The sequence below is a fragment of the Micrasema longulum genome, unplaced genomic scaffold (genome assembly GCF_059751315.1).
Source record: "Micrasema longulum isolate JH-2025_06_02 unplaced genomic scaffold, ASM5975131v1 h1tg000071l, whole genome shotgun sequence".
Taxonomy (NCBI): domain Eukaryota; kingdom Metazoa; phylum Arthropoda; class Insecta; order Trichoptera; family Brachycentridae; genus Micrasema; species Micrasema longulum.
Genome location: NW_028277278.1, coordinates 536,271 through 550,207, shown reverse-complemented (window position 1 = coordinate 550,207; position 13,937 = coordinate 536,271). Strand labels below are relative to the sequence as shown.

General features: G+C 30.8%; 1 protein-coding gene across 1 annotated transcript; it reads left to right on the top strand.

The window, feature by feature from the left end:
* The first annotated feature begins 571 nt into the window (after positions 1–571).
* Positions 572–13,800, top strand: SCOT (Succinyl-CoA:3-ketoacid CoA transferase). Its single transcript, XM_088231837.1, has 10 exons — positions 572–775; positions 1,127–1,319; positions 3,732–3,850; positions 5,866–6,006; positions 6,258–6,528; positions 6,645–6,794; positions 9,062–9,217; positions 9,328–9,449; positions 12,699–12,869; positions 13,288–13,800. Exons 1-10 carry the CDS (start codon positions 701–703, stop codon positions 13,423–13,425), a joined length of 1,536 nt encoding a protein of 511 aa, XP_088087963.1. The 5' UTR covers positions 572–700; the 3' UTR covers positions 13,426–13,800.
* Positions 13,801–13,937: the final 137 nt, after the last annotated feature.

Below are 13,937 nucleotides of genomic sequence, written 5' to 3'. Positions count from 1 at the left end.
GGGTTCCCCTACATTTAGTCGGTGTTGGTATAGTGCTGGTATTTGTAAACAATAACTTATTACCAGTTATCCATAATTACATTGATGTGATATCTTTTTAAATAAACATATTACAACATTGATGAAGAAGATTTTAGAGATGGGAATATAGTTTAGTCTAGTCTAGGTATCAACAAAGCTTATGACCCGTCATTGCCTGGTTTAAGTGGCCACTGTACACATTGTGTAACATTCGCTATTCTGCCCATATTGCATAAGCTCTTTAGATGCCTAGACTTCTATTTTCCCTTATTTTAAATGTTCTTAATCTCTTTTGTAATAAATTTATTTTAACAGCTCTCTAGGAAGTTGAATCCAGTTCTTGTCTACAAAAATTTGGACAAACTCAAAATATTTTTATTGTCATTTTTAGACCATGCTAATATTTATATTATTAAAAATATGTCTTATCTAAAATTTGCATTTTTATTTCGCTTCCTGAATTTTTTATTTGAAAAGATTTTTTGACTTTGAATTTCCCGCAAAAAGGCTTTTAAGGCGATTGTAGCGCCGCGCCGCTAGACGGTACTGCATATCTGTCAAAATTATGTTACAGAACCGTTGTTCTAAATGTCGCACCTGTCTTCTGTCTTGTACTAAAATGTATAATCTGTGAATTTGACGTTGAGCGGTGACGTTTCTCAGCTCTATTTAGTTAAAAATGGCTGCTTTATCGTTTGGTCGTTTCGCTATTCGGCGTAATTGTTTTGATAAGAGATATGACAGTTTTTTTAAGGTATTGTGTATAAATTAGCACTTAACTTTTTATATTACTGCGTCATTTATTTTTTCTCATATATACTGTATTTTATGTAATAAATGTATTTCATGTTTTTATCAGGTTATAAACTTCATATATTTCTTATTGCATAAATTCAAAGCATTTATCAAATAATTTACATTATTTTATATATAGGTTTGTTAGATACAGGTGTAATTTGTATTATTTAGAGTAAAAAATACGCCCAATATATTAAAAACTATATGATAACAGAATATACAACTTTAACAAATGAAATAATAAAGTGCGTCTTTTTTATTACATTATTAAATTGGTTTTATTAAAAACTCAAGTGTGCTTTTTCAGATCGTATCTTGCAGTTATAGCACAAATAAATGTGGTAAATTGTATAACAGTGCTTTAGAAGCTATCTGTGATGTAAAAGATGGTTCTAAAGTCCTGGTGGGGGGCTTTGGATTATGTGGAATACCTGAGAACTTAATATCTGCCATGTTAAAGCATGGTGCGAAAGATCTGACTGTTGTATCTAATAACGCAGGTAATAAATAATACTTATAATGAACTCCTTTTAACAATACAAACCATTTTTTATTTAAATCAGCATAATATACTTAATTTTATTGACATTGTATATAATTATGTTAAGGGTCTACTCCAAAGCGAGACCATGTAGTGAATCAAGCATCTTACATTGGTAGTAAAGTAACATAGTTTAAATATGAGTTGCATTTACATTTAACCTGTTGAGGTTTATAATCTATTTTTATATCGGTCATAAAATTACATTTTCACACAAATGTCATTCAATTCATCCAAACAAATCAGATTTCTTGAGGCGAGAATGTTTCTAATGGGCACCAGGACTGTTTGAACTAATAAGAATCAATTTGTATTGAAAATATTGCATAATAAAATCGGGTTGTGGTCCTGTGGCTAGTGTCTCGGACTCACGGACCAATGGTCCGTGGTTCGAATCCCACTCTACTCTAACTTTATTTCCATTTTCTAATAGTGAGTTTTTTACAATTCATTTAAAATGGCCCTAAAAATGAAACATTTGGGTAAATCGTAAGAACGCAAATATTTCTTTAAAAAAAAAATAATAATGAAAATTTTATATAGGTATTATAAGTATGACTAGTTTTATAAATACAAAATACATTTTTTCAGACGTGTTGTCAAAAATAAATACAGTAGAGTATATTTATATTTAAAGTAATAAATTGTTTGAGAAATCTACATTAAAATATCCCGGGGCTCAACTTTTTCTTCTTCTTCCAAGTTGGTATCTCAATGCTAAGGATCGTGACTACCGTGAACACTTCTGATTAGTCTGTTCCACTCCAATCTGTCCTCAGCCCGACGAACCGACACATCAAATTTTAACCCCAAAGTCTCCTTTATTTGGTCAGTCCATCTATATGGAATTCTATCCCGGCTTCTCCTACCTTCAACTCGACCTGACATTATTGCCTTTTCTAGATTGTCTGGCTCACATCTAGCAATATGTCCAAATTAAGACAGTATCCTCCTCAGACACACCACCGACAGACGAGTTGTAATATGGAGCTCTTCCAGTATCGATGCATTCGTCCTTCTGGCTGTCCAAGGCACACCAGCCGCAGCCTTCTCCAACACCACATCTCGAATGCATCGATCCTCTTCCTCTCTTAGGCACGCACTGTCCACGTTTCAGCTCTATAAAGGAAAATGGAGAATACCAGGGCTTCCATCAACCGTTGTGTTTATTGATATACCTCGATCTCGCCAAATCTTCTCCAAACGGTTCATTGCTTTTTTGGCCATTTGAATCCTGCAACCAATCTCAAGTCTGCAACTGCCGTTGTTGGAAATAAGCGAAACGGGATACACAAAGTCATCTATCAACTAGGTAACTTGAAAATCATCATTTGTGAGTTTTCTACTTAAAACACATTTTTTATCCTCCTCTCCACCACAGCCAGTTCAACCTGTTTCATTTAACTGTAAATACTTCTCAGCCTGTACGTTTTATTGCATTTTTATTCTAATAACATTTAAAAAATCTACAAATCTTGTAAATCATTTTTTTTAAACCATATAATTCATAAATTCAAGACCAAATTCCTTACTAAAAATTAATCATAGCCAATGAATGAACTAGAGATACAAATGACACAAAAATTTGAAAATGCATTTAGTTCAGCGCTCTTCTCGTTTGCGAACTAGATGACCGAGATGTGAGAAACATGTCTAGTTCAATGTTTCCAACCTTGTCAGTAAGACCGGGGTTGTTCGCAAACTACATACCTCGAATAAAAAAGTGTCTGGTTGAAAATAATTTTGCCAGAAAAACATGACTTTTATCTTGATTGGAATAGATCGGTTGATATCATTTTAACAAATTTAGATAACACAATCATTATCTATTAAATGTCTTGTTTATATTACTATAAAATTAACTTTGATTTAAAAAAAAAAAAAAAACAAATTCAATCTTGATTTACAATACCTAATTTATTACTATATAATTTTATTCAAAATTATAAGCGTATACCTATTTTTTTTATTATTTCACGTTTGTTATTTTACATTATATTTTAATTTAATGTCCTTTTGAATTATTAATTATAAAAATGTTAAATCCAACAAAAAGGATGAAAAAAATATTAAATTAATAATATTTATGAAAAAATAACAGATTGTAAATAAATATTTTTTCTGTCTTAAAACAGGGAAACTATCCTTAATTGGGCAGTTTAGATGTCTCACCACAAAAAAACAAAAAATATCTATGTTTACTTTTACTACTCATTAAACCTTTTGTATATATGACTAAATGTAAATTGCTGTTATAAATATGTAACCATAAAAAATATTGAAAAATTAAAAAAAAGTTTTTTTGCCTAATGTAACCTATTTGAAATATTTATAGTATTTGTATGACTACAGATTCCATTACTTATTCCAGGAGTTGACAAATTCGGTTTAGGTTTATGGTTGAAGCAACGACAAATTAAGAGAATGATCGCTTCATATGTTGGAGAAAATGCAGAATTTGAGAAACAGTATCTCGGCGGTGAACTCGAGGTCTGAACTCATTTTAATATTGTAATGTTTTTTTTTTCCATTTCTATTTATTTTATGAGTGAAATTCAGTACATAAGTAAATAATTACAAAAATATGAAGTGCAAAAATAAATTAAATGTTTATAATACATTTCCAATTGAAGTAAAAAGATTAACATATTGACAGCCACATGTCAATATATTTATGAAAATTTAATGTACATGCACAAAAATATTAATGACTAAACGGAATAGAGATTTCCATAATATTAACACAAAATAAACTAGCTGTGCCAATCAAAAAAATATTTTGCCTCAAACTGCATACGCTTCCATAACAAAATATTTAGCTCTTGATATTCAGGCTTTGCCAAGAATTTTTTTTTAAAGATTATGTCAAGCACAGGCTGCTTGGAAAGACCTATTATGGAATCATAGAGTATGTGCAAGACAATACAGCTTGGCAATAGATTTGTGTTTATTCGTTTGTTGGCTTGAATTTATTAATTTCTTAATTTGAATTTATTCATTGTTGAATCGCATTATATAGTTATAATTGTTTGACGTTTGCAGGAGATTCAATGAATCCTATCGTCATGATCTTAGAACAACGATGGATGTGTGATAAATGCGACATTGACTTTGTTTTATATTTGTACTTTTAACTGTATATTGTAAAAGCCCTTTAGGCGTTTATTAAATAAATAAAGGCTTTTTATTCTAGGTTTAAAAAAAATAAAATATACATATATATATATATATATATAACTGGCCTAAGTATCAAATGATATTCTTTTGTACTTGTTAAGTTTTGACATAAAGTGTCTGAAAAATTTTTAAACCTCTCATGTAATGTTGATGTATTGTTCTACAATCATGATGATATGTAAAAAAATAGTTCAGCAAATTATAAACAGTTTATTACATATAAAAACAAAATTGTATAAATAGTATTTCTCGTAATGTGCCTAGTAGACATAGTAATTTAAAAAGTTAAATTTTACTTTTTTTTCTTCCTATTTACTTAGGAAAAAATGCGGTAATGAGTTTTGATGCTGCCTTTATTTTTTAAATACTCACTTTTAAAACAAAAAATATTGATAACAATCTTATATTTCAAACGGATTTATCTCCACTCAATTCCCTTTTTCAGGATTTATGTTTTCTCATTGTCCATTATGTTTTCTCATTATGAAAAATATATTTTTTAAGCATGTTTAATTACAGGTCAAATATCATTTTTCAAGCGAGCGTTTTTAGCTTGAATTGGGATTTAATTGAGTTTGCGTCAACTTTGCTATTATCTTATCGCACAAAATTGTTGTTTATAAGACCATGTTAATGATATTATGAAATGTTATCACAAAAAAAAAACATTTTTACTTGTATTGTGGATCGAGTACTTGTACTTGTTATTCTAAATTAGTAATGTGCATGATCGACTATTTTAGCCATAATTTACTATGTATTAGTTGATCAATCGGATATTCTCATCACCATTTATGAATTGTTCGGTTATATCCATCAATCGATTATTCTAATGAATGCACAAACCATTGTTGCGGCCTCCATGGTGTAGTGGTCAAGACGCTTGACTCACATACTGAAGGTTCCGGGTTCGATTCCCGGTGAGAACACAAAAATGTAATGTGATTTTTCTTAAGCCTGGGTATTCTGTGATGTAACTCACCACTGTAATTGGGCCTCCTGGCCTGTTGTGGTGCAAAAAAAATTAATAATAATAATATCACCGGCCTAACTTGTAAAACTCATAAATCCCAAAATTGCCTTATTTTTTAGGGGAGAGTAAAAACTGTTTTTACTTCAGTAGCGAATTGTAACAAAGTTTTATTTATAGTGTGTTTTTTTTAAATAACGCAACTCTGTCAGGATATACAATTTTTACACACATATAGATAATTTAAAGTCCTAACAAAAAATGCCATAATGTCATTTTTTACTATTAATATGTTTTAAGTTCATAGTGCGGGATATATAACTACTTTTAGATTTTACCCAAAATATTGCTTTTCCAGCTGGAGCTTACACCACAAGGAACTTTGGCGGAGCGTATCAGGGCTGGTGGAGCTGGAATTCCAGCATTTTTTACTCCCACTGCCTTTGGAACACTAGTTCATGAAGGGGGTACTCCCATCAAGTATTCAACTGATGGAAAAGTAATTCACTTATATAATTTATTTTCAATAACTCTATTTACACCTCCGCAAGTTTTAAGATGCCAAACCACAACCAAAATAAATAAAACTTGAATCAAAAGAAATAATAACTTTGTGCTACGATTTATGATTTCAAATAGTATATTAGTAATTTCACTAATAGTATTTCAATACGTAGAGTATAAAATGCTCATTAAGTTTCAATAATTGTTTTGTTAAATTGCCTTAACATGATGTTTCCATTTAATCAGGTGGATATACCTAGTCAACCAAGACAAGCTCAGATTTTCAATGGTAAACCCTACATAATGGAAGAAGCTATTACGGGAGATTACGCGTTCATCAAGGCTTGGAAAGCAGATAAACATGGAAATCTAGTATTCAGATTAAGTGCCAGAAATTTCAATCCAGCAATGTGTAAAGCAGCTAAGATTACTGTTGCTGAAGTTGAAGAAATAGTTGATTGCATTGATCCAGATAATGTCCATGTTCCTGGAATATTTGTACACAGATTAATAAAAGGTTTTTATCTTGAGTTACGTGTTTATAGAGTTACATTACATGCTAAGTATAATATATCAAAACATTTTCTTTCACTTTATACAAATGCTATTTTTCCTTGTGGTTTATTTTTCTAGGAGAGAATTATGAAAAAAGAATTGAAAAACTCACAACATTAAAAGAAAAATCAAGTTCGGTGCAAACTCCAGTAATGAAACTAAGGGAAAGAATAGCAAGAAGAGCGGCCGCAGAATTTAAAGAAGGAATGTACGCTAATTTAGGAATAGGTAAATCTTATATTTCTCTCAAATTGTATATTCAGTTACACTTACATATAATTAGTACCTATGTATATAAATTCGATACTCTTATCTTACTGAGCAAATATAAACTCTCTTATCACATGGGATAATTTTTATCTTCTTTGTCAACAAATAATTAATATATTTAATAACTTAATACATTTACGTAGTGTTGCTATGTTATATTGATATTATTTAAAAATAAGTTTTTTCTTAATAGTGTACAATTGAATCAAGTGTATTATTTATTTGTTATACAACCCTTAAGTCATAATTCCAAAATATATTAGATCTATCAAGAGAAATGGTCTTCTTCTTCTTCGATAGAGCCTTGTCGGCCTCCAACTCCGCCAATTTGCGACTTGTAGGCTCTGTGTTGCATAATTATTTACGTCGTCCTCCCACCTCGGCCTAGATCTTCTAATTCTTCTTCTACCCCCTGGATTCCCAGTCATGATTCTCTTAAGTACCCGTGTTAGAGTACTAATCGTTTTTTTATTTTAACCCCTTTAATCCCTTTAATTTTTTGCATAGAAAATCCCAAGCATTTCTAGTAAGAAACATTATTTTATTTTTTATATTATATTACATACACAAAATTACAATTTATACAAAGTTGCTTTGACTAACTAACTAGGGTTATTTACCTCGTTCTAAGACAGTCAAAAAAATCTATAAAAAACAGTAACCAATATATAGAAACAATTATAAAGGTAGTGTGGACGAAGTGAAAAACACAGTAAAAAATTTAGTAAAAACGTGGTAAAAAAATGTAGTAAAAACATAGAAATGAATGTAGTAAAAACATAGTAAAAAATATTTAAAAACCCACAAAATGTGTAGTAAAAACAGAATACATAGCAAGAAACATATTTAAAGTCATAATAAAAAATAAATATATGTGTACAGCAAAAAGCATATAAAAAAAACAGCAAAATACCGAGTAAAAAGAGAAAAAAAACATTGTGGAAAAACAAACTAAAAGGTGTAAAAAATAAATTTAAAAAATAAATTTGTATATAGTAAACAAAACATTAAAAAATAAATAAATAGTAAAAACAGATTCTAAAGTTAGGAGGATCTTAAAAAATTCAATCAATAAAAAACTAAAAATATGTATTAACAATTCAAATTAAAACATGTGATGGCCATCTAACAGCCACCTTCAACCCCTCAGACTCTCTGCGAACAATTTGTCTGAGTAAAGTAGTCAGTAACTTTTTTAGCTTATGGCTCTTGCAACATTTTTATGGTTCTGCCATTATATTATATAGCTTTTGTCCTATGTAGGAGTATTGTCTCTGTGCTAAAGAAGTTCTAACCATTTGTTGGGAATTCAGATCGCTACTGGAACTTCAAGTCTTATAATGATAGGAAACTGATGGATGTATATCTCTGTCAATGTGAGTGACCACCGCTGCTCTCAGTAAATATTGCTGTCTAATATCAAGCACTGCAAACTCCTTGGATAAAAAACTCTCTCATATCTGTAAGGCTTTTTCAGAATGGCGTTTATCAATGACTTTTGTGCTTTTGCTGCTGGGTCCAACTCTGTCTTGGTACAGCTACCCCAAGCAATTACACCGTATGTCATGATAGAATTTGCCAGTGCAAAGTAGGATTTTAAGTCCTTGGGTGTTAGTATATTCCTCGGAGGTAGAATGAAATGTATCATGCGTTTAATTTTACATGAAATTGTTTCAATATGCATATCCCACCTAAAAAACCTATCAAATTTAATACCTAGGTATTTTATGTTTGTAACTGATTCTAACTGTACACTATTACAGTTGAACTCACCGTGGCATTGGTGCAGTCGTAAATCGTAATTGGTACGGGGTTGACCAGCTAAAGTTTTGCTAAAGCAAATATATTTAGTTTTTTTTTTAATTCAGAGTATTAATCTTAGTAATCTCAGTTAATACCTTTGAATTTTGGTTAATCGAGTTAAATCAGCAAGTTTACAAAACATCACCAAACATTTATATCTTGAAATTCTGAAAGTTTCAAAACAAAACTTGTATACAACAAAAAAACTTTAAGGCTGATGATTGGCCGATATAAAGGGATTAAAAGGGCTAAGCCTTAATTTTCTAATACTTATCAGAAATGCTTCAGTATTACTGTGTTTTAAAACATATCATTCTGATGGTCCGGGCCTTCATGCTATCTTTTATAATTGCTTATCATCATATTAGGGGCCATTATAAAAACCTTCATACTGTTTATAAATTCTATTATTATGATTACAGGAATGCCGATGCTCGCAAGCAACTTCATTCCACCAAATGTAAATATTTTCCTCCAGTCAGAAAATGGCATCCTCGGCCTTGGGCCATTCCCTACTAAAGAAAACGTAGATCCTGATCTCATCAATGCAGGAAAGGAAACTGTTACTATTCTACCAGGTCAGTTATGTAATAGAAAAACATTTTAAATATTATATTTTTTTAATACATAATATGTACACATAATTCTTATCAATGAGTATCATTTTAATATAAATATTATTTTTTAGGTTCTTCGTTTTTCAGTTCTGATGATAGTTTTGCCATGATTCGCGGAGGTCATATTGACCTCACAATACTCGGTGGCATGGAAGTATCTCAATATGGAGATCTCGCTAACTGGCTTGTCCCTGTAAGATATTTATTTATCAATATAAAAGCGTAATATATTTTATTTTTTATAGCTCCTGTACATTAATTTTTACAAAATATGTAAATAACAGTAAAAAAAAAACACAAACAATAATATTTTAAAAAACCTAAACAATTACATTTTATTTTGGTCCAATGTGTTGTAGAAAACTGAAAGTGGTACCTATTGCTAAAATTTGGAATGCAAAAAGTTACAGTTTCTTATCCTGTAGTTTAGTATGTGACAGGCGCTTACAATGACTATCATCAGTTGGATGCTATTTAAACAGGACTCAACTTTGAGAGCAGTATCCAACGAATATTATCAAGGCCAGCAGAGATATTTATTACGTATGTTGACATAGAAAATACGCATATTGTCTGACTATCTTGCAAAACTCCAATCTCCAAAAACAAAAATTTTACAGGGTGAAAAAACAGTATACAGTAGACGCTCTCTTAACCGGCGCCGCTTTAACCGGCCTCTTCTAGGAATGCCTCTTTTGGGGTGACGTGTGGCTTTTTCCTATTCATATTTTTTACAGTTTGTGAAATGTTAATTTTTAATGTGTGAGTTTCTAATACAGAATAAAAGTTCTGTTTTCTTAGTGTTTTGAAAAAATGGTGTTTTTTTTCTTCCTTGCGAAAGTGTTTTTTTTTCATGTGTTTTCACTACCTTCTCTTTAACCGGCTTTTTTGTTATCCGGCCCTGGGTCGGTCCCGTCAAGGCCGGTTAAGAGAGCGTCTACTGTAATTTCAAAAAATTATACTGTTTTTTCACCCTCCTGTAAAATTTTTATTTTTGGGGATTGGAGTTTTGCAAGTTAGTCAGATGATATGTAGGTATGTATATGTACATACATACTGAAAATAATGTTTGAATTTGGGAATCGCGTGCGTCCGAACATTCTTTGTAGAAATTCAAGGAATGTCGATTTGTAGATTTATTTATATTTAAATTTCTTTTAATAACAAAATACTTATTCTTTAACAATTTCCAAGGGATGCGCCGCATCATCAGTATGTATGGGCAGAACACGCCTGGTATGCGGATAATTATTTATTTTGGTGCTAGTCCATAAGCCCTTTAAATGAATAAACATCTATATTTCCTCTTCAAAATGTTCTCCATCTCTGATAATGATCAACTCCACAGGGGGTGAAATCCAGTACATTTCTACCAACATTTGAATATGCTCAGAATAGATTTGGATCTGGTAGTCACAGGCACACTATGAAAACTTGTTGAAATGTTGAAACTATTAATGCACACTTTAAATTGCTTCTGACGAGTGAACCTTTTATATGCTTAATGTAACAAAATGTAAAGTATAGCATTATTATTGGTATGTATCCAATAAAATTTTGCCAAAATCATTCCCAAGATTGTTGATAGTAACTGATCATAGGGAGTGGTTATGCTAAAAACCATCATTCAAAAGTTTAGAGTAAAAGCTCTGACATAAATTAAATAATAATTATCCTCGCATTATTAATTATTTTTCACAAAAAAACAAACAAACCATCGCGCGTTTCTCCATAGGGGTAAGCAGAGAGGATTGAATGCCATATCACTCTGTCTTTGCATACAGACCTCGCTTCTTCTTCATTCATACATCTTCTCATGCACGCAAGCTGATTATTCAGACTTCATTATACAACTTATTTATTATAGGTGACTAATGCTTCTCTTAATCCATTTATGATTGTCACTCATGCTAGGACCCATTAAAATAATGCAAATTGTAAACATTTATTTACCCATGTCAAAAAGGTTATTAAAATTCCAAAATTACTTTTCAGATTTAAGATATGTATTGAATATTTAGGTATATCAAAATATTCCGTATATTATGTGCTAATGTATTCACAAGCTTAAAACGGAAATATTAAAATAATTGGTGTCTGTTGTCACACGGGTCTTTTGGAATGATTAATAATTATTATTTGCACAACTTTGCTTCTGCCATTTTCCTATTGATGGCTTTAGCGGTAAGTAGTGGTCAAAATAAATAGATCATACACGTCATGCAATAAACTTGGGCATCTATCAACATAACCTCATACAAACATTAGTTGATTTGTGTCTGCATCATAATGTTATTCTCAATGGAAAATTCTCATTGTTTACAAGAGGTTTTAATTTTCTGCTTGAATATGAAGAAATCTGCGACTGAGACTCGTAGAATGCTCTCAAATACTTATAGTGAGACCTCTATTAAAGAAATAACATATCGTGAATGGTTTTAACGCTCCTAACCGCCGCCATAACGCTGGAAGAGGGAAGATTTTCGAAGATTCGGAATTGGAGGCATTACTTGAAGACTCGTGTCAAAGTCAAGAAGAATTGGCAAAATCATTGGAAGTGACTCAACAAGCTATTTTGAAAACCGTGGGAATGATTCAGAAGCAAGGAAATTGGATGCTGTAATTTTGTGCAATAAATTGGGTGAAAGTGGTCAAGATATACTTACGTATTCTTCAGACATTGCTCCCTCTGACTATCACTTATTTCGATCAATGGCACACGGCCTGGCTGACTAGCACTACCGGTTTTATAAAGAAGTAAAAAATTGGATCGCTTCAAAACTTGTACCCTACCCGAAAGATGGGAGAAAGTAGTGGCCAGCGATGGATAATTATTATTATTAGTTATTTTCATTGTGCATTTTGTAATGTAAATAATGTAGATGTACATATATACCTAGTTTTTAAAACTGTCTGAATATTTTGTTAATTATCTCTGTTTATTAAGTTACTCTTCTTTGTTTATTCTCAAATGTAAAAACATTTCAAAAAAGTATATTATTATGTGTCCTCGGCACGGGTAATCCCAGTGAGGTCACATTATTTTGATTATTTATTATAGTTTTTAAAATAAATAAAAATAAAATACTAGGCGGAAGCAAAGTTGTAAACTTATGTTTGAAGACCTGTTTAACCGGATGTGTCTTAAATGTATTTTTATTGATAGCTTGTATGTCTGTGTTTTCCAGAAATTAAAGTGCTTGCTGATTAACATGAATTCTTAATCAAAGTGTTATTTCAATAATAAATAAATATGTATATCTAGATTTGAAGTTTTCAAAAACAGAACACATGTTTAGTTTTAGAAAAATTTCTATCAGTCAATTCCTGCCTAAATATTTTAAAAGACAACATCATTTTACAAAAGGATGTTATTGTTTAATAATAAACGTATGAAATGTAGAATTGTTAATCATTGATTTGATTTTTTGTATCTTTATAGGGAAAATTAGTTAAAGGGATGGGAGGTGCCATGGATTTAGTAGCTGCTCCAGGAACTAAAGTAATTGTTACTATGGAACATACATCTAAAGATGGGAGCCATAAAATACTCCCTCAGTGTAACTTGCCATTGACAGGAAAAAACTGTGTCAACACTATCATCACTGAAAAGGTTTCCATGAATCATAAATACAAAATATAACTAAATTTGTTGCAACAGAGAGAAAACACTTTTGAAAAGTTAATATGGAAGTCTAGTCATTTACAGGGCTTACTACCTGTCATTGGCTGATTTAGGTGGCCACTTTACACACTGTGGTGTAGAACATTTGATTTGTTTTTTAAATATTAATTTTATATAACATTGCATTTTTTAATACATTTTTCATTTCCTTGTTTTTTTTGCCACTCCCTTGTAAAGTGTAAAAAGGGGGTTTCCCCGTAATTTTTAATCAACATGTCTTACGAAGACTTGTCATATGTGCGCAGTAGTATTATCCTGTAAAGCCAAACTTAAACTGAAATAAAAAATAATTAATTGCAGGCAATCATTTTAAACATTTATTTTTACTATCCATTTTTCTTTTCAGGCTGTATTTGATGTAGACTCAGAAAAGGGACTGACTTTAATAGAATTGGCTGAAGGTGTAACTGTAGAAGAAATAATAATGTCAACAGGGTGTGAATTTGAGGTGTCTCCAGAACTGAAACCAATGCAACAGGTGTGAGCAAGTAACACCAGTACCTAAATGCACTTTCGACACGAAATGAAATTTTGAGTTGTTTTTAATATTTTTGCCATGTTTAAGATTTGAATTTGAATCAAACAGTAACTAATGTAACATATTGACAATACTGTAACCAGCACCGGATTGTGTAACATGGAACAAAGCGAGATTCATTAGATGAAATTGCCAGTGTCTTTTTAAATGATATTTTTATAACAATGTAAAAAATATTGTAATTAAATATAGGAATGTATTATAATTAAATATAGGAATGTATTATAATTAAATATAGGAATGTATTATAATTAAATATAGGAATGTATTATAATTAAATATAGGAATGTATGCATGTGTAATACATATAAATATAATGTACGAGGGTTTTTTTTTTGTATTTGTGGAATGAGGCAGTAAGTGATAAACATTTATTTCTTTTTGTATCCTCCCTGTAAGTGAAAAAAATCATTGAATTCTGCAGAAGCGTTCAATTGCAATGAGAGTGAGAAACAAGT